General features: G+C 47.2%; 1 protein-coding gene across 1 annotated transcript in view; it reads left to right on the top strand.

Annotated features, from left to right (window-relative positions):
• Mrtfa (myocardin related transcription factor A) overlaps nucleotides 1-21,170 on the top strand; it is a 170,244-nt gene that overhangs the window by 125,436 nt on the left and 23,638 nt on the right. The window contains 1 exon segment of the mRNA NM_001401049.1: nucleotides 13,742-13,807. Within this exon segment, the coding sequence (NP_001387978.1) occupies nucleotides 13,742-13,807 (66 nt within the window).

Here is a 21,170-nt window from a genome sequence, read left to right as displayed (position 1 = left end):
ATTGCTAGGCTAGGTGGATGAGAAGCCCAGGCTTCCCACCCTCGAGGGGCACTTCAGCAAAAGCTGTTTCATTCCTAACAGCGTCAGAGTAAGTGGAAAATACTTCTCTCCTCCAGGTGGCTATATTCTGGTTTCTAAGTGGGTCTGTAAAAGCTGATGGAACTATCAGTCAAGTTTGAAATGTGTTAACATTGTATCAGGCAGAATTCCTCCACAGTATTCTCTCTACAGTGTCATACTATAATTAGCTGTGTTTGTTTATGCTAAAGATCACTTTGTGCTTAGATGCTCTAGAGCCTGTTACTCTTTGTTCTTCCTAATTAGGTATTTGTGGAATAATAATTTATTTGTGTCCAAGAGGTGACAGAGGTTCGATGTGATTCACTAATTGGTTCATAAATTCTTTGGAAGAAATAAGCCCACAAGGTGTTGTTGTTTTTTAATTTTTTTTGGTATGGGTGTTTGTCTGCATATACATCTCTGAAACATCTCTGTCATGATGTGCAGCGGGTGCCTGTGGAGGCCAGAAGAGGGCATTGGATCAGCTGGAACTGGAGTTACACTGTTGTGAGCCACCATGTGGGTACTGGGAATCAATTCTGGGTCATCTGGGAAAGCTGCCAGTGCTCTTAACCTGCTGAGCTATCTATCTCTCCAGTTCCAGATTACAGCTTTTTAAGATAAACTTTTATTTTAGAATGGCTTTAGAGTTGCTGGTTCCCTTCGCACAGTTCTCCCCAGTGCAGCCTTTTACACGCCCGTGAGTGTGAGCCGTGGGCATGCCCTGTGGCTGTTAGGTCATGAGCACAAGCTTATGTGGCTTCATCCACTCCCTGCTGCTGCCATTTTTCTGTACCAGTGTCCAGCAATGCATTTAACCAAATGATTCCCCTTTTCTTTCCTCCCGGTGGCTCCCCTTCTACCGAGTCTGTGCAGCTTGCTTAGGCTGATCTCTCCTCCTAGTTCCTCCTGCCTTGTCACACTCAGTCCTCGCTGAGTGAATCAACAGCCCCAGAGACAATATGCTTTCATTGGCTTCTGCTTTTTCAGCTCTGTCTTCACTCTGGACCTTGAGATTCAGCCCTCCTTTCTCTAGCAAAAGATAAGTGGATCTTTGTGGGTCCTTCAACCACTACTTACCCATGGACAGCTCAGTCTAAGGAGCGTGCTTTGAACATTAACTGTACATTTAATTTCAGCATTGAATGTCACTGATACTCCTGCCATTTTCTTGATATTTAGACTTACAAGGGGACTAGAACCTAGGGACAAAGTGCCCTGACCATGCCTTCCAGAGGGAAGCAGTGGTGCCCTGCCGTGCCTTCCCCTGCCTTCTTTTTCTTCTCTTCCCTGTGTCTGTCTTCCCCCTTCTTCACCCCTTCCTCCTTCCTTGCACCTCCCACTACCAAGAACAACAACTTGGGATGCAACTTTTAAATAATGTTTTGTTGGGACTGGAGAAGATGGCTCAGTGGCTAAGAGTGTTTGTTGCTGGCTGATTTTATATTAACTTGACACCAGCTAGAGTCATTTTAGAGATGGATGCATGTTCTTTATTGATGATTGATGTGGGAGGGCCCAGCTTGTGTGAGGTGGTGACTCCGGCAGGCAGTACTGAGTTCTATAAGAAAGCAGGCTAAGCAAGACATGAAGAGCAAGCCAGTAAGCAACACTCCTCCATGGCCTCTGCATTAGCTCCTGCCTCCAGGTTCCAGCCTCGAGTTCCTGCCCTGACTTCTTCAGTGACAAACTGTCATGTGGAACTGTAAGTTGAAATAAACCCTCTTCCTCCTCCAAGTTGTTTTTGGTCACAGTGTTTTATCATGAGGTAGAAATCCCAACTAAGTCACTTTTTAGAGGAGCCAAGCTCAGTTCCCAGAGCCATTTCAGGTGGCTCACTCACAGTCCAGGTGCCCCAGCTCCAGGCGATCTGACACTGTCTTCTGCCCCACCTCTCTGTGGGCACCTGCATACATGGCCTTGACTCACACAGATACAAATTTTAACAACAGCAACAGCAAGAAATCTTTCACTTGGTGTGGATGGTTCACACCTTTAAATTCCACTACTCAGGGGACAGAGGCAGGTGAATCTCTGTGAGTCCAGCCTAGTCTAGCTACTGGGTTCCAGGTTAGCCGGGGCTACATAATGAGACCCTGTCTCTAAATAAATAAATAATTTCTTTCCCCAAAATGTTTTTCAGTAAGCAAGAAGGCCCTTTTATTTTAAATATTAAAGTTATCTCTTTGGAACTGTAGTACAGATCACTAGCAATTCTGCTATAAAGAAATCAATGGTTTGAAAGCCTCAGATCTGTTTTGCATGTACACAGAGTGATTTCCATGTACATTTGTGGAATTTCAAAGTTTTAATGGGCGGGGGTTAGTTTTCAAGATTACATGATGGTCAGAAAATTGAGGCTAACGAAAGTTAACTGGTTTGATTTACATAGCAACAGAATCAGGGCTGCAGTCCACATCTTCTGGGTCTTTCTTTAATGTCCTTTATGCATTTGCTCAGAACTGAAAAATACTCCAATTTTCTCTCACTCCTGCAGCCATCAGCTGCCATAGTTTGTCAGCTACAGGTGGGACCTTGTGAGCCCCTCCCCAGTCCACCCTGGAATAGTGGCTTGATGTTGTGCAGGTAACCACAGCTGTTATGAGTTTGAGTGCAATGACCACGTTGTCCATAAGACAATATTTTACAGCGATTCTCCCTGTCCGTTCCTCTTCTGTTACATTCTCTGAGCCTTGTGGGGGAGGAGTTTCCAGAGATGTCACATCTGTGGCTGAGCACTGGCTAGTTTCTGACCCACAGCACCGTTACTAATTGAGTCTTCATTAACTATGCCCACTGCAGAGAGAAGCTTCTCTGACCAAGATGAGAACAGCTCTAATCTGTGGTATAAACAGAAAATATCTCAAAGGCCACTCGACAATATGTCCACTTAGTAACACAGTAGTAGCTTCCACCCAGGCCTGTGACCTCCCCTACTATGTGCTTTGTACAGGTTTACAGCATGGAGACATTTACTCCTGTGAAGGAGGCCTCACGTCCAACCAGAAAGTGGTTAGTTTCTCCCAAAGCAATCGTGGCACAGTTGTACCAGGGAGCACTTCTTGTCTGGCAGCAGGTCAGTACTGTAACACACTGCATAAGACCACTGATGTCTTCTCTCCCTCAGCAGCCGGCGTAGCACCACTCGCACTAAGAAAGATGTGTTTCCTAGTCAGTCCCAGCTTGGTTTCTTCATGACACCAAAGCATGGGGTATGCTCTGCTATTGCGCTCAGCTGTTGAGAGTCTTGCCATCCTATTACAGGCAGCCCAGAGAACAGTAACAGCCTTGGCCTTTGTTGTCTTGGAGCTTCTGGGGCTCTCTGATCATAACTTGTTGGGAGGTATCCTGTGCCTGGCACTGAGACTCATGTTTGAAAGCCATACGTAAACATTGCTATCTTACAGCATGTAATGAGTGAGTCCTCTTCCCCATGAGAATGAGGGTTCCCTTCAGATAGCATTCTTAACTGCCCTGGTTTGGAAATGTAAAATGCTTGAGTTAGTCTAACAGGCCAACCACTTAGTGTATTATTCAGGGTTTTCTAGAGTCACAGAACTTAGGGAATGACTCTGTATATTAGGGGAATTTATTGTGATGACTTACAGTCTGTAGTTCAGCTAACCCAACACTGGGCAGCTGTGGATGGGAAGTCCAAGAATCTAGTAGTTGCTCAGTCCCACGAGGCTGGTTGTTTGAGCTGGGCTTCTGTAGAAGTGGGTTCCAACAGATGTGCTGGCAAGTCAGTGCAAGCAGGAGAGGAAGAGTGAATCTCCTTCCTTCTTCCAATGTCCCTATGTAGGCCTCTAGCAGAAGGTGTGGCCCAGAATAAAGGTGTGCACCACCTTGCCTGAATCTCAGACTTGCTTTGTCCCAGGCCAACTTTGAACTCAGAGATCTCCTTGCCTGAGTCTCCTGGGATTAAATGGTGTGTATACTAAGCTAAACTTTTCATGGCCACTATGCCTCAAGATCTCCATGCCAAAATCCAGGTCAGAAACTTGTGTCTTCCAGCCTCAAGATCTGGCTCATGTGAGCCCTCCAATTCTGGATTGTGGTTCATTCCAGATGTAGTCAAGTTGACAACCAGGAATAGCCATCACAATCCCCCCTTTGTCAACTTGACATAAGTCCTATCTCGTGTCCAAATGAAATCATAACCAGGTCATCAATACGCCTAACATGATATAACTCTACTTCATACAATCGCAAATGCATTTCTAAATTTAAAATAGGTCAGTGTGCCTTGGGAACATTCTTTTAGTATCTCGACTTTAATACCAATTAGTGTTAAAGAACTTGGAAGAAAGTACAAATAGCTATACAAATGTGTTCTTAACAAAGTAATAAGGAGTTCAGACGACTTAATAATCCTCATCTCTGTACCTGGTCCCGCCGCCTTAGATGGTATCTGTAACTCCCTTCCTCTACTGCCCATTCTGTATCTCCTCCACCCTCTGCAAGCCACTCAGCAGGCTCTTTTCCTGGAGGAGTGACCCACACCTTCATTCCTGAAGGGTCTGTGTCTTTTGTCATCCTGCTTGGATTAGGCCGTTGTAGTTTCCCTTGGACTTTAATCACAGGACATGGTAGTACTAAGAGACACCCTATGGCATCTCCAGCACTCTAAACATAATCCTTCTTACTACCATTGTGGAGAGGCAACCCAATTTCCCCCATGGTAATCTGAATCTATCACCCTCCTAACATTATTATTCCTGTCTTAGCCTATTGGTTTAAGGGCATTAGAAGCCCAAAATGACCAGGGGGAAGTCTGAGCTTCCCGTTCAATGGAATGTTTGTTGTGGCTCCTAGTAGGAACACTACTCCCCACCCCCTGGAACCGAAACTTCTAGGCCAGCAGAACCTAGAAGGGGACAGGAAGCAAAAATTTTCCTAGAGGGTCACTAGGAGTGATAATGAGTGGAACTATTCCTTTCCCACCCCTTGATTCCTGGACCCGTGGATCCTGGCTATGGGAGAAACTGTACCATATATTGATAGGATGCTGAGTCAAAGCATATGCTGCCTTCTGAAGAGCTCTGCCCCAGCCTCCATGCTGCTGCCACCTAATTAATGAGGTAGCTGTGTCTTCAAAAGGCCATTCCATCTCTGTCAGATCAGCTGTTTCAGGATGGTGGGGAACGTGGGAAAGCCAGTGGATTCCATGATCATGGGCCCACTCTCTGGCTGTGAAATGAGTTCCTTGGTCAGAAGCAATACTGTGTGGAATACCATGATGGTGAATAAAGCATTCTGTAAGTCCACAGATGGCGGTTTTGGCAGAAGCATTACGTGAAGGCAAGGCAAATCTATAACCAGAATAAGTATCTATTCCAGAAAGAACAAAACATTGTTCTTTCCGTGGAGGAAGTGGTCCAGTGTAGTCAACCTGCTACCAGATTGCTGGCTGGTCACCTCGAGGAATGGTGCCATATCTGGGGCTCGGTGTTAGTCTCCGCTGTTGGCGGATCTGGCACTCAGCAGCATCTGTAGCCAGGTCAGCCTCGGTGAGTACAGGTCCATGTTATTGAGCCCAAGCATAACCTCCATCTTGGCCACCGTGGCCACGTTGTTCATGTGCCCATTGAGCAATGACAGGGATTGACAGAGGCTGACTGTCCACACAACAGGTCATCTTATCCACTTCATTATTGAACTCCTCCTCAGCTGAAGTCACCTTTTGGTGAGCATTTACAAGGGACACAAATGGGACACATCCTTTGCCCATTTGGAGAGATTTGTCCACATACTTCTTCCCCAAATACCTTTCTCACCAATTTTCCAATTTGGTCTTTCCAAGTTCCTGACCAGCCAGCCAGTCCATGAGTCAATGAACAACCCTACGTCTGGCCATTCCTTCTTCCTAACAGACTGTAATACCATGTGTGCTGCCCGAAGCTCTTGCCTTCACCTGTATCTCTCAGGGTTGTCCTGGAAAGGGGTTGTAAAGCTGCAGCTGTCTACTTCAAGTGGGGCCAGCATAACATGCAGAGCCGTCAGTAAACCAGGTCCTACCACTCTCTTCTTAGGCCAGCTGATCATAGGGAACACCCCATGAGGATATAGGTTCATGCTTGGCAGCAGATGGCATCATAGCAGGAGTAGAGACCATAGGCATTTGAGCAACTTCTTCTGTAACTCACTTGTGCCTTCAGGACCCGCTCGGCCGATCACATATACAGCACTTCATTTGATAGCAGACTGCTACTGCGCACGTCCTACTTTATGACTTGGAAGGTCTGATAACACCCAGCTCATGATGGGCAGTTCCGGTCATGGTAACTTGGTGTCCTATCTGTTGTCAAACGTTCAGTTTCCACCATTCAGTTTCCACTAAGACCGAATAGCAGGCCAAGAGCTGTTTTTCTTTCTTCCTTTTTTTTTTTTTTTTTTTAAAGATTTATTTATTGTATGGATGTGAGTACATTGTAGCTGTCTTCAGACATACCAGAAGAGGGCATCAGATCTCATTACAGATGGTTGTGAGCCACCATGTGGTTGCTGGGAATTGAACTCAGGGCCTCTGGAAGAGCAGTCAGTGCTCTTAACCACTGAGCCATCTCTCCAGCCCAAGAGCTGTTTTTCAGAGGGAGAACAGTTGTCTGCAGAAGATGGTAGAGCTTTGCTCCAAAACCCCAAAGGTCTCTTCTGTGATTCACCTACAGGGGCCGGCCGAGGCTCCAAACAGCTTCTCTATCTGCCACTGACACCTCAGGTACCATCGGGTCTACTGGATTATGATCCAAGTGGTAGGGCAGCCTGCACAGCAGCCTGGACCTGTTGAAGAGCCTTCTCCTGTTCCAGGCCCCACACAAAGCTAGCAGCTTTCCGAGTCACCTGGTAAATGGGCCTGAGTAACACACCCAAGTTACTCCAGAATCCAAATAGACTAAATGTTGGGTTTTTTTTCTTGGTGGTGGGAGGGGCCAGGTGCAATAAATTATCTTCCACCTCAGAAGGATTATCTCTGCGTGCCCCACACCACTGATCTCCTAAGAATTTCACTGAGGTTGGTGGTGCTTGAATTTTGGTTGGGTTTATTTCCCATCCTCTGATATGCATATGTGTTACCAGTGAGTCCAAGGTGGTTGCTACTTCCTGCTCACTTGGTCCAATCAGCATAATGTCATCAATATAGTGCACTGATGTGATATTTTGTGGAAGAGACAGACGATCAAGATTTCTTCTAACTAAGTTATGACACAGGACAGGAGAGTCTATATATCCTTGAGGCAAAACTGTAAAGGTATACTGCTGGCCTGGACAACTGAAAGCAAGTTGCTTCTGGTGGTCCCTGTGGGCAGGTACTGACAAGAAGGCATTTGCTAGGTCAATAGCTGCTTACCAGGTACCAGGAGACGTGTTAATTTGCTCGAAACTACATCTGGTACAGCAGCTACAATTGGGGTTCCTACCTGACTTAGTTTTCGATAGTCGACTGTCATTCTCCATGATCCATCTGTCTTCTGTACTGGCCAAATAGGAGAGTTAAAGGGAGATGTGGTGGGACCATCCCTGCATCTTTCAAGTCCTTGATGGTGGCAGTAATTTCTGCAGTTCCTCCAGGAATACGATGCTGTTTTTGATTCACTCTTTTCTTTGGCAGAGGCAACTCTAAAGGCTTCCATTTAGCCTTTCCAACCATAATAGCCCTCACTCCACAGGTCAGGGAACCAGTGTGAGAATTCTGCCAACTTCTAAGTATATCTATCCCAATTATACATTCTAGAACTGGGGAAATGACCACAGGATGAGTTTGGGGACACACTGGACCTACTGTGAGTGGGACATCAGTCAAAACTCCATTAATCACCTGTCCTCCATAAGCCCCCACTTTAACTGGAGGGCCACAAGGTTTCTTGGGGTCTCCTGGGGTCAGCATCAATTCAGAACCAGTATCCAATAGATGTCGGAAAGTCTGATTATTTCCTTTCCTTCAGTATACAGTAAAAGGGTACTTGTAAAAGGTGTAAGTCCCCCTGGAGAAAGGCTAACAGCAAAGTTTTTAGGTGTCTTATCAAGATCCTTTCTTGGGGGCAACGTGGCCTTTATTCAAGGAGTTCTGGGTTTGCAGATGTCTCAAGTCTGGAAACTGATTCACTGTCTGAGATTGCTTTTTGCCACTATCCAATGTAGCCTTTCTTTTCTTTGTTTGAGAATTTTTCTGCTTATACAGATCAAACAGATATGCAGTCAGTTTCCTATCTATTTCATGCCTGGAAACACCATGACTGATTAGCCAGTACCAAAGGTCCATTCAAGTCATGCCATTTTGAATGTCACCTCTCCTGTGCCACTGTTATGGGCTGTGTCATTATGAACACTGTTTTGTCTACACTGCCCATTATAATAACTATGGGGAAGAGGAGGAACAGGAGGAGGAAGAGGAGGAGGAGGAGGAGGAGGAGAAGGAAGAGGAGGAGGAGAAGGTGGTGGTAGAGGAAGAGGAGGAGAAAAGGAAGAAGAGGCCACCACCGCCGCCTTGATAGGGAACGAGAAGGAATTTAAGGTGTGGATAGAAGCAAGTACACACATTGGCACTTGTCAGCTGAGCAAGGAAGGGTAAAGGGTGTAAGCCTTTTTCGTTTCCCCTGAAATGTGTTTTAAACAGTTGCCCCTGTAATAGTAGCCAACAGAGCATTAAAGGAGGAAAGACTGGGTTCTGGGCTCTGACTATGCTGCAGGGCTTCCAGTCAAACATTATCACGACTCGTAGTGATTTCTTTGTTGTCACTGACATGCTGGGTCTCCCCATTTTCCTGTATGTGTTGCACACTGGGCACAGGCCTGCCGTGCAGTGGCTGTGTAGTACTTGCTGATGACTGAGTGAAGAGCTCTCTCCACCCAGATCCAAGTTCCTGCTCTGAGCGTGGCTGCTGGAAGGAACACCAACAGCAGAACTTGGGAAACATCTTCTCAGGGCACCTTCAGCTGCTTCCCAGTGTCATTCGTTGTATTTATTTTGAACAGGATCTCATGTGGCCTTGAGCTGAGTATATATAGGCCAAAAATGACTTTCAGCTTTGATCCCCTGCCTGTGCCCCCCAAAATCCTGGGACCATCGCCACACCTAGTTTGTGTGCTACTGGGCCTCGTGAATGCAGGGCAAGGATCCTACCGACTGAGCTCCACCCCAGGCCCCACTTTTTACCTACTTAATTTTTATTGTAATTGTGTTTTATGTGTATGGGTGTTTTCTCTGCATTTATGTCTATGTACCACCTAATATGAGTGGTACCTGAGGAGGCCAGAAGAGGGCATTGGATCCCCTAGAGCTCATGTCACAAGTGGTTGTGAGCCTCTATGTGAAATTGAACCTTGGCCTGCGTGCACAACCACTGAGCCATCCCTTCAGCCCCTCTTCATGTCGTAAGAATAAAACTAGTGTGTTCAGAGTATCTGGGTCTAAGTGATAGGGTCATGCGTTTTTACATTTTGAACACCACTAAGTGAATTTAAGGATATGGGATCAACTACAGTGTGTGATACAGGAATAAAGTTGATGTGTCTCACTGTTGCAAGCATGGTGCTCTAATTATCACATGCTTAGCTTCTGAGACAAGCAGCCAGCTGCTTCTCTAGTCCTTCCCAGGAAAGGACGGCCTCTAGTTTGAAGCTTCAGAGTGGTGGAAGTGTGTTTTAGTAAACTTAGTGCTTTGTCCATTCACTCTACGAAATATTTAAAACCAGTTCAAATGACTTGCTTTTATTCTTAAATTTGGTGTGTGTGTGTGTGTGTGTGTGTGTGTGTGTGTAACACACACAGAGACAGACAGACAGACAGACGGATGGACGGACAGACATGGAGTCTTAGGACAACTTGGAAGAGTTGGGTTTTCTTCTTTCACTGTTTGGGTCACAGGGATCGAACTCAGTTTCAGCCTTTACCTGTGAGCCATAGACAGTGCTAGTCTGGGGAGAATGGAAATAAGAATGTGTCTCCTGTTTGACTGCATCATCTCTGCTTAGCTCTCCTTATCATTCCCCAAATAAGTAAAAAGCCAGCAGATGCCTGCTGTACACAGGCTTGCCTTTTACCTTTGCCAATACCAAATCCCACAAACTTAGTACAGCGTCTGTCTCTACATGGGATTGTGTGGGTAGCCTGCATACAGGTGAACAAGTGCATTTATAGCTGACGAATGGTGAAGCAGCTGACTGGTTGCCAGAAAAGAACTGAAGGAGCCGACTGAGGGACTGTTTAATGGTGAGGAGCACTGGCTGCTTTTCAGAGGATAGAGGTTCGATTCCCAGCATCCACATGTGGCTCACAGCCAGCTATAACTTCAATTCCAGGGAATCCAATACCTGCTTCTTGTCTCCACAGGCATTGCGTGTGTGTGGTGCACAGATAAGCATTCGGGCAAAATACACATGCACATAAAATATTAAAATTCCTTACAAAGAATTGGAAGAAAAAGAAAAGAAACCAGATTAGAATGGCCAGCCCTAGAGAGCTCTCACTGTCCTGTCTTCTAAACAACAGCACAGTTGCACAGGGGCCCTCGTGACCCTGGCTGTGGGTGCTTCACGCAGGACTATTAGTTGAAACTTCAAAGTCACTCTTGGATAATAGCCGTTTCATAATTATTCTTTATTTGATTTCATTGGTTCTCTGCTCCCTGAGCTCAGATTAATTTGTTACATTTAAGCAGTCCTTAATGCTAATCTTACCAGGCCTTAGAAGCACCGTAGAAGATGACAGACGATTATTGCCCTTTATCCCCTTCCATCCCGTCGGGCCTGGCTCTCCCTTCTCTTCCTCATGAGTAGACGCTGCCTGCTGAGTGCCCACACTGAAGACTGCAGGGCAGGCTGGAACCAGCTTCCGTTCTCAAGAGCTTTGTGGCACAGAATAACAAATGTAAAGGGACGTGCTCTAATTTTCTTCTGTGTGAGAGGAGATAATGATCACGCCATCTTTGCAGACTACCCACTTTCTTGTCAGTGCCGAGGGTAAAACTGAGGGCTCTGCATGTGTTAGCTACAACCCCTGAACTGTAAGGCCATCATCGTGTGCGGTGGTTGAGTAAGTTAAAAGCACTCAGTCACTAAACACAGAAACAAGTGACAAAGGCAGTGGCTCCTCACAGGCTGCATCTTAATGCTGTGCTGCTGGTGTTCATGTTAATGCTGCAGGCCACTTCCGAGGCGAGATTCTCCACTCAGTTGATTACCTCATCTCCCTTGACCCTAATCTGAACCAGTGGTTTTCCTCAGCACCAGATAATGAACCCGGAGGCCTCTTATCTCAGCAGAGCTGACTTGCAGAAAATCTTGGGAGAAACAAAGTTAGGAGCTCAGGTTATGACATCAGATTGTTTGGGTTCGATTTTTGTTCCACCCCTTATTACTGAGACAAAGGAGGAGAACTGGTCTCTGTGGGCCTCACTTTCCTAATCTGTGAGGTGGGATAAACAATACCAGTCTCCTTAGGGCTCTTAGGACAGTTAAGTGGTTTCAGAACATGCATAGGACTGAGAGGTAGCTCACTGAGCATCTGCCTGCTGTGCACAGGGCCTGGGGTTTGATCCCCATTGTCACAAAACCACACACACACACACACACACACCACACACACACACACACACCACACACACACCACACACACACCACACACACACAGACAGACACACGGACACACACACAGACAGATACACACACACATAGACACAGACAGACAGACACACGCACACACACATAGACACAGACACACATACATACACACACATAGAGACACATACTGATACACACACACACATAGACACAGAAAGACACACACACATAGACACAGAGACAGACACAGACAGACACACACACACAGGCACACATATGCATGCATGTGCACACACACACACACACACACACACACACACACACACACACACCACACACACCAAAGGTGTGTAGGATAGGGTCTGGCACAAAGCACATGCTATAACATCAGCCACTAGTGTGGTCATTGTTTTTACCTATTTAATTATGATTTTTATTTTAAACAATGTTAATTTGTAAAATAATAGCTTCTTTGTTAGATTCCCAAACTGTGTCTGTCATCATTTTGAGAGTCAATTTAGTTCTCCCTCCCTCCCTCCCTCTCTCAAGACAGGGTTTCTCTGTGTAGCCCTGGCTGTCCTGGAACTCACTTTGTAGACCAGGCTGGCCTCAAACTCAGAGATCTGTCTGCCTCTGCCTCCTGAGTGTGATTAAAGATGTGTGCCAATTCAATACTCTGTAGCCAAGGTATGCTTTGAATTTTCGATCTTTCTGCCTCAGCCTTCTGAGTAGCTGCCCCCACAGATGATTCCTGTCACTAAATGCCTGCTGTAATAAAAAATACGAAGAACATGTTTTCCTTTTGAAACAGACTTTTACTTTGTAGCAGCCCCAGGCTGCTAACAATCCTTTGCCTCAGCTTTCAAAGGCTGGGAGAGATCATAGGGAGGAGCCGCCATGCTCAACTCAGTAAGGCCTTTTAAAATTAAACTTACAGGAGCTTGTAAACCACATGTAAAGTAGCTTAGGTGAGCCAACGTAATTCTGAATATAGGGAGACCAGATAAAGAAAGTGGGCATTTTCAAGCAAAAATGAAATTTTAAAGGTGGGGGAAAGTCCGTGGTACTTAAGGAAGAGTAAAAGTTAACATTCTCGTTGCGGTGTCTCACCCTAGGGAATAGAGCCTGAAAGTCACCAGTGCAGCCAGATGTGAATTAAGAGCAGGAGACGAGCCTGCTAACAGGGCAGGGAAAGGAATTTGGAACACAAGTCGTAGTTTTGAGGGAAAGAGAAGTTTTGCTTTGTCCCTGTGACTTTGAGACATAGGTAAGAGCCCAGTCATTGTCCTCCCATTTTCAGGTGCCTCGAAAAACCGCTGTGTAGAAAAGACCCATGTAGTGCACCACTATTCCTAGTAGATGAAGGGCCCTGCAGTTGAAACTTGTTGTATGGAAGGGACTTGCTTTGAACTGTGGGATCATCCTAACCCTCCCCGGACATTTTCTTAGCATCGTAGCACAGCTATGCTAGTTGATCCTTTGAGTAGCCTGTAGTTAAAGATGACTGATATTGAGTTTGGTAAACCCTGTTGTTTCATTAAGCAGTGTTGCAGAACAGAGCTGGGAGCGACACCTGTCTCCTCCAGCCTGGATGTACTCTAAATCGTCTCATCTCGGCAAAGAAAGGCCTGCGTGAAAACAGAACCTGTGGATGGTTAGATACCTTGTAGTCTAGAGGAGTGTGGTGTGTGGTGAAGGTAGCCGTAATTTTAGGTCCTGGTCTCTGCCGAGTGCATTTGTTCATGCTATGGGCAACCATTGCTGAGAACTTAGCCCGTAACCGGAAGCTCTTTGTGCTGGGTGCCGGCCCCATTAGATTTTCTTTGAGCCTAGAATTGGTGTTCTGAGTCCCAGGAGGAAGGCTGAGCCCTGTAAGGTTTAAGCAAGAGGCAAGACTGGTAGTTTGTGGACTGTTATCACCCTGCAAGACTCTTTGCAACTTCCTCTTGCCGCCCACAGCAGAATGCGGAAACCCTGCTGTGTCAGGCCACTTCTGCAGTTACCCAGATCCTCCTTTCACATCATAGTCTAACTGTTTGACTCTTTCTGCATTTGAGAATGTGTCTGCTGAGGTGGACGGCTGACTAACCTTCATCTGTCTTCTCTTCTTGCTACCATGCAGTGCTGCAGTTGAAGCTCCAGCAGCGGCGGACCCGGGAGGAGCTGGTGAGCCAAGGGATCATGCCGCGTAAGTATCTCTCTCAGCATTTGTACACTTGTTCTTTGTGTTGACATGGCTCCTGTGTGGCACTGGAACATCCCACAGAGCAAGGGTCACAGGTCATTTTTCCAGTCTCGCCCACCTCCTACTCTTCCATCAGGAATCCTTGATGGAACAGGTTGTCAATCATCCAGATTCACCACGTTCCCTGAAACAAGTGGTGTTAGGTTTCAAGCAGGTTTCAATCCAAAAGTCCTTTGCTTTTGAGTTGCCCCTTCCCTGGGTTTACAGCTCCCTTCATGGGAGGGGCAGGGGCTGCTCTGTTCACTTGTGCTTTGCCTCTATGCTCAGGTGTTAGGAGGAACCCCTGCTCTTCCACTGCAGACAGGTACTGTCAGTGAACCGCAGCTTATTTTAGCTGTGAGGCACCCATGGAGGATGTGGGTGTGTGCATGCCTGGATGGAGCTCTGGGTGAGCTGCTCGGACGCTGGGCCAGTGACTGCGTCCTCGGGGTAGAAATGAAACCAAACCTTAGCATCTGATAGAAACAAGAAAGCCTGCTCTGAATACTAAGACACTGTGGACAGTGAAGGCCGGATCCAGAGTCTTGCTCTTCCGACATGTCTTCATGAGTTCTCAGTAGATCACACAAGCTTCCGTCCCCTGGTGGTATGTCATCATCATGCAGCTCCACCCTGAGGAAGAGGATAGCACTTGCACACACACCAATCACAACATCTGCTTTCAAGAGAAAACTGGTCCCCCTCACTTTATCGCCTGCTGCCCCACTGCCATCCACGTTGTTGCCACTCATTCAGGGTAGTGATGTGTGCAGCTAGCAGTGAATCTGCCCCTCATTCAGGGTAGTGATGTGTGCAGCTGGCAGTGAATCTGCCCCTGCTTTCAGACCTGTGCTTAGTGGAGGCAGAAAAGATCATACCACACCGCCTGGTAAGTGCGGTGTAGTAAGTTAGTGGTGGTGGATGCGCTAGTCGTTACCAGGAAAATTTGGAGCCACTCTGGGTAAGCTGGCGATGAAAGCCATGCCTCGTTCCTATGTTTCCATCATTGGAAGGCTGAGGCAAGGGTTCAAGGCCAGATTGGGTTATAATGTGAGGCTAGGTCAAAACAACAGCTACAACAAAAAACAGAGAAAACAGAAAAAGAAACCAGAAAAGCCAGTGGAGAATTGTGAGCTGAGAGTCAGGGCACCACGTAGAGAAGAGGCGTTGGTTTGTAGGCACAGGAGGAAGCCAGAGAGGCTTCTAAAGGGTTGAGAATGGTGTGTTCATGTTTGATTCGTATCGTGTATTAAACCTTTTGTTCCCTGCCCCTGACTATGGTGGGACTCACTTGCTGTTCTCTGTGGTCTGTGAACCTCCAGAGAAGGACTCACACCCCAGCCCTGATGTCAGACCTCTGCAGTAGAATCTGCAGTGTGCCTTACGGTCCGCAAGCCTCACCCAGGAGCCAGTCTCATCCTCTTAGGGCCCTTCACAAATGGCATATTTGTTCAGTGTCCACCTTGTGCACAAAGCCCCTCATACACTACAGCGATCCAGACATTAAACTCAGCTAGAGTTTGGGTTGCTGCGGTCACCGCATGCAGATTCACAGCAGCTGCTGTAAGGCCTCACTGATTCTAAGAGCCTCGTCTTTAGGGCTGTAGGAGGTTTGGGGCCGGAGTTTGTGCAGGAGTGGAACGCCTGCATCCCGCATCCCAACATCCGTGGTACACTGGGGCCACTGTCGGGTAGAACTGAGCAGTCATGGCTTTGCTGCTTGTGTGGTACTCAGAAATTACAGCTGTCTGCGTGCACCTTCAGCCACTGAGCTCCTGAAGAAAAGCATTTGTGTTTCTGTCCCCCAGTACCTGGCCCTAGATAAATGACGACAGCCGAGTACAAAGTAGTGTGTGTGTGTGTGTGTGTGTGTGTGTGTGTGTGTGTGTGTGTGTGTGTGTGTGTGTGTGTGTAAAAACTAACAAATTAGCTAGAATTATGGTCACGGCATTTGAAATAATCTCAGTGACCCTCCCATCTTGCTGGGAGCCCAGGTCTCAAGCTGTCTTAGATACCTAACTGCATGCTTGGGCTGTTTCTGTGGTTTGGGAACACTCAGCCTCTCCTGTGGGAGTAGAAATGGCTCCTTGAGTGTCTCCCCTCCAGGACCTCTCCCTGTAGAAAGTGCTGGTTTTCAGCTTCTCTCAGAGGAAAAGAGAACAAAGATGGTGGGGAAGAGAAGTGGAGTGCAGACAAGTGTCAGGTGTGAGGTGACCCCTCACCAGTGTGCGGGAACACACACACTGGGTAGCACTGGTAGGCCGCACATGCCCAAAGAGGCTCCATGTTTCTGCTGGCCCGCAGAGGTGAGTAGCCCAGTGCCGCCCTGCCTTCCCCCCTCACCTCTACCCTGCTGGTGCTCACTGCTCTCCTCACCTCACTGCAGTCTTTTAAGGGAAACATGGCCGGTGCCAGCAAGCAGACTGAAAAGTAACACCTACTCTGAAGTGTCCACTTGCAGTCCATGGGGGTGGCCTGAGGTGTTTCCACAGAGCCCTTGCATTTAAATTTGTTGTACAACAGAGAAGGAAGGCAAGTAAGCAAAGCCACAGAAAGGAACAAGGTCCCTGGGGCTATGCTTTATTTCTGGTTTATACCTTAAATCTTTGATGACTATGGAAGGGAAAAGACAACCTGGCTTGTTTATTTTCCAGAATGCTCTCTTGCAGTTCCCATGTAGGCCAAGCTTTTCCGTTCAGCTGGGGCAGCAAGTCTGCAGGACGTGGTGTACTTCAGGGGCTCCGTCCCATCACGGTCGTTCCTGTTCCATGTGCACTCAGCACTGAGAGCAGCTTCGCTAGGATTTAAGGGATTAAACTCCTCTAGTTCCCACGTACCTTTCTCCGCAGCTCATGTTCTCTGGCCATGTGTCTCAGCTGTGGATATGGAGCTGGTTTCCCATGTACTCTAAACAGGGCCATTTCCCAGGATCCTTGAATCTCATTATATAAACGCATATCGCAGATATAACACCTCTTAAAACTCGTCAGATACAGAGTGCCCATGCCATCTAGGCTCTGAACGTCATCTAGCGCTCTCTGAAGAAGAGGGAAGATGGCACATGCAGGAAGCTAGCGGGCCCTCCAGTCCACAGCCAGGAGTGCCTTGTCATCAGGAAAAAGACTCAGAGTCTGGCCATGTGTGGGACTGACAGGTACACGTAAAGTGAGGGCCAGAGGTGGGCACAGTGTTCTGACAGGGCCAGCTGTCAGAGAGGCATACCATTCCAAAGGCCAGTGTGGATGCTGTCTGGACCCAGGCAAAGGACAAGGACTCCTGTGAATTCCTGGGTATGAGAGAAGAGCCACTAGTCTTTCCTTCTCAGTCCGTTCCACCAAGACTTCTTGACAGTGAGCACAGAGGGAACGTTTTTCGGGTGCTGCAGCCAACCCGTTTATCTGTCACCGCGAGCTAGTACCGAGCAGCCGTGATAGGGGTACATCTCTGTCCTTGAAATGCTCTGGGGGCTTGGCCTGGCCTTCCTGAGCTTGGCTTTTCAGTCCTTTCATGGCTTTCCTACTGCCCTGCTTCTCTTCCTTCCTTTTGTTTTTGGTGCTGAAAATCAAACCTAGGTCCTCATGCTGAGCAAATGGTCTTCCTCCTGAGCTCCAACCTAAGCTGTACCCTGTCCTTCCTTTTTATTTGCTGTGTGTGTGTGTGTGTGTGTCTGTGTGTCTGTGTGTGTGTGTGTGTGTGTGTGTGTGTGTACGTACGTGTATAGATGTCCAGGATCCCAGGAATTGAACTCAGGTCATCCAGCTTGGCAGCAAACACCTTTACCTGCAAAGCTACCTTGTGCTGTGTCTTTACATTGTAATCCCTGTCTAGCAGTGCCATTGGTGACCTGTGTCTGACTGGTTAGAATTCAGGAGTGTGGGGACAGCTAGTTAGTCCCATCCAAACGCAGCCTCAGAGCTGCTCAGATACACTGATGAGCAGAAGAGTGACCGGCTCCACCAGCTGACTGAGAATGGTTTTAGGTTTTCGTGTAAATCCGGTATGTCTCATGCTGACCCTGCAAAGAATGGTTGTGAGCAATAGATCCTAACACTGTTACTCTGACCACCTTTGCTTTCTAGCCCTCCAGTTGCAGTCTGACCCTGTTGTTCATCTTGAACTTAGGCTGTTGGCTCCCTAGTCAGTCTCAACACTTAGTACCCATAGCTAACGTGAGTGATTATTTTGTTAGGCCCCAGTGTCTGCTAAAGAGTTCCTGTTCATCTCACCCAGAAGAGAGATCTTAGTTTGACAAACGGTTACACGTCACCCTGTGGAGCAGTGGGATTCATTCTATGTCCCCTTTCCACTCAAGTTAAATTCTTCTTTGTGGGGAGGGGAGGGTGGACTAAAGCAAGTCTCACCCTCACAGGGGTCACTCAGGGCCACTGTGTTGTGTTCCTTTCCTACAAAAGACTAAGGTGATAAAGTTGTAGGTTTGTTTGCTTGGTTTTGTTAAAGGGTTTCTTTCCATATGTATTAGTGCTTTGTATGCAATATGGAAGTGCACCACATGCATGCCTGGGGCCCACAGAGGTCAAAAGAAAACACTGCTTCCCTAGAACTGAAGTGGCAGGCAGTTGTGAATGGCCACGTGGATGCTGGGAATCAGACCAGGTCTTCTGCAAGAGCAACGAGTGCTCTTAGCTGCTGAGCCGAGTCTCCAGCCTGAAAATGCTGATACTGTTAGGGACGTCTGTCTCCATGCATACTTCATACTTGACAGTACCCTTGTGTGGGCCAGGGCAGCAGACCCTTGTCTGTCTAGGCTTCCACTGTCCATTTGTTTAAGTCCATTTGAAAGGATACTTTTATGTAAGTCTCAGAATTGCTACCCTGTTAACCAGAGGTTTGGCTAAGATCCACACATTCTAGAAGGAGCTTAGAAAAACCCCACCTCCAACACAGCTTTGGCCAGCGGGTAGTTCTGGTTGCCTTAGGCTCTGACTGCTCCTGTGCCCCTCGGAGCCTCAGCACAGCCCATCGGCCCTCTCAGATACAGAGGTGATTTGGGCTGAAAAGATGCTCTTCTCTTGTCCACCCCCACCCTTTCCCTTCCTCCATCTCATCTTCTTCACATTTTTTTTTTTTTCCGGAGCTGAGGACCGAACCCAGGGCCTTGCGCTTGCTAGGCAAGTGCTCTACCACTGAGCTAACTCCCCAGCCCCTCATCTTCTTCATCTTGTTGTTCTTTTTGTTGTTTTGTTTTTGTTAATGAAGAGAACCCTATGAGATGATGTGTTTTTTCCACAGGAATGTGATTGTTTATCTGTAGCCACAGCTCTAGTGTTTTGTATTTGGAATAAGGCTGGACTGACTCCTAGATTTGAAACTCAAAGAAAATTGTGTTATGTGTGTGAGCATGTAGTTCCAGGAGTGCTTTCTTGTAACTCGGGAAGACTACCTGAGCCCATGGCTGTGCTCCTGATAGACATTGGAGTCCTCGTCTCTGCTGTTCAGGGTGTGTATGTGCCACAGTGGACACTGACTGGCATAGAGGCCCTTCAGGGCCAGTTGTTCCCAATCTCAAAATCAGAGTCTGGAGTTCATTGTGTGTGCCTGAAACAAAAAACAAACAACAAGTTTTGTTGACAGGGTAGAGAAAGTCTTTTTAAAATTAGCATTTATTGGCCAGGCATGGTAGCACACACCTTTAATCACAGCACTCAGCAGGCAGAGGCAGGGGATCTCTGTGAGTTTGAGGCCAGCCTCGTCTACAGATTGAGTTCCAGAACAGCCAGAAGTAAAGAGAGAGACCTTGTCTCAAAAACAGAGTTATTTGTGAGTGAGCGTATGCGGGTGGCTATGCATTTGTCACAGTGTGTGGGAGTCAGGGGACTGGGAGGCCTTGGTTCTCTTCTACCATGTGCGTCCCAGAGCTGAGACTCTGCTCAGCAGAGAGTGCCTTTTCCCATGCGCCGTCTCACTGGCCCTAACTAATCCCTTGTTTTACCCTGGCCTAGAAATTGCCATGTAGACCAGGCTAGCCTCAAACTTGTAGTGATCTGCCTGCCTTTGCCTCCCTCCTGCTGGAATTAAAGGCCTGCACTGTCCTGAGAGGCTTCCAGCTAATCTTTGAAGGATTTTTTGTTTTTGTTTTTGTTTTGTTTTGTTTTTAGAATTATTTATTTTATGTATGTGAGTACACTGTCGCTGTCTTCAAACACACCAGAAGAGGGCAATGGATTCCATTAAAGATGGTTGTGAGCCACCATGTGGTTGCTGGGAATTGAACTCAGGACCCCTGGAAGAGCAGTTGGTGTTCTTAACCACTGAGCCATCTCTCCAGTCCTTTAATGAAGTTTTATATACAATTTTAATATCTTTTTAAAAGAACAGGGGGTTGGGGATTTAGCTCAGTGGTAGAGCGCTTGCCTAGGAAGCGCAAGGCCCTGTGTTCGGTCCCCAGCTCCGAAAAAAAGAACAAAAAAAAAAAAAAAAGAACAGGAGGGTGGTGTTGCTTTTCAAATTTGTTCTTAATATTTGAGGTATAAAGGACAATATTTTTTCAAGGTACTAATGAGTGGGGTATAGCATGCCTGGTCCACACAACACATTCCAGGCCAGTCAGGGCTGCCTCTGAGAACGGAAAAGATACTAAAGGAAGCAGAGATTTGTGGATCTGTCTGTTGGCTGCCTTGTTAATGTTACAGCTCAGGTAGATAGATGCTTGCCCAGCATCCTCAGTACCACTCACGGACAAAGACAGAGCTCATCGCATGCCAAGCAGAACCCTGGGGCATGTGATGATGGGCGTGCCCATGTATGCGTGCGTACCTGTGTGTGTGTGTGTGTGTGTGTGTGTGTGTGTGTGTGTGTGCTTGCATGCGTGGTACTCATGCATGTATTATTGGTTTTGAGGATCCTTTCCAACTTTCAGATCATTCTCTCTCAGCTTCCCAGATACCGTGCCTGGCTAAGACTAATTTTTTTTTAACTGTTTTGGACTTTACCAAGGAAGGTAACTGGAAGAATAGACCAGTCTAAGGCCTCTGGCTGCAGAGCAATGTGACAGTCACAAGTAAACACCTGTGGCAACCATAAGGTTGTACGCACTCTTAAAAAGTCGACTATGGTGACAAGTGCCTATAAACCCAGCCTGGGGAGGTGGAGACTGGAGGGTCCTTGGGACCTGCTAGCCTGTCTAGCCAGCCATCAAGATCAAGGTTTAATGAGAGACACTATCTAGAGAAGGAAGGTGGAGGACGCCAAGCTGCCTCAGTGGGTAAAGGCGGTTGCTGCTGAGCCTGATGACCTGTATTCAACCCCAGGACCTATTTAGTAGAAGCAGAGAAGCCCAGGTAGCTGCCCTCTGACTTTTACACATGCG

This window comes from Rattus norvegicus, chromosome 7 (assembly GCF_021556685.1).
Source record: "Rattus norvegicus strain SHRSP/BbbUtx chromosome 7, alternate assembly SHRSP_T2T, whole genome shotgun sequence".
Taxonomy (NCBI): Eukaryota; Metazoa; Chordata; class Mammalia; order Rodentia; family Muridae; genus Rattus; species Rattus norvegicus.
Note: the sequence above shows the minus strand (reverse complement) of the source record. Positions and strands in the feature narration are given on the sequence as shown.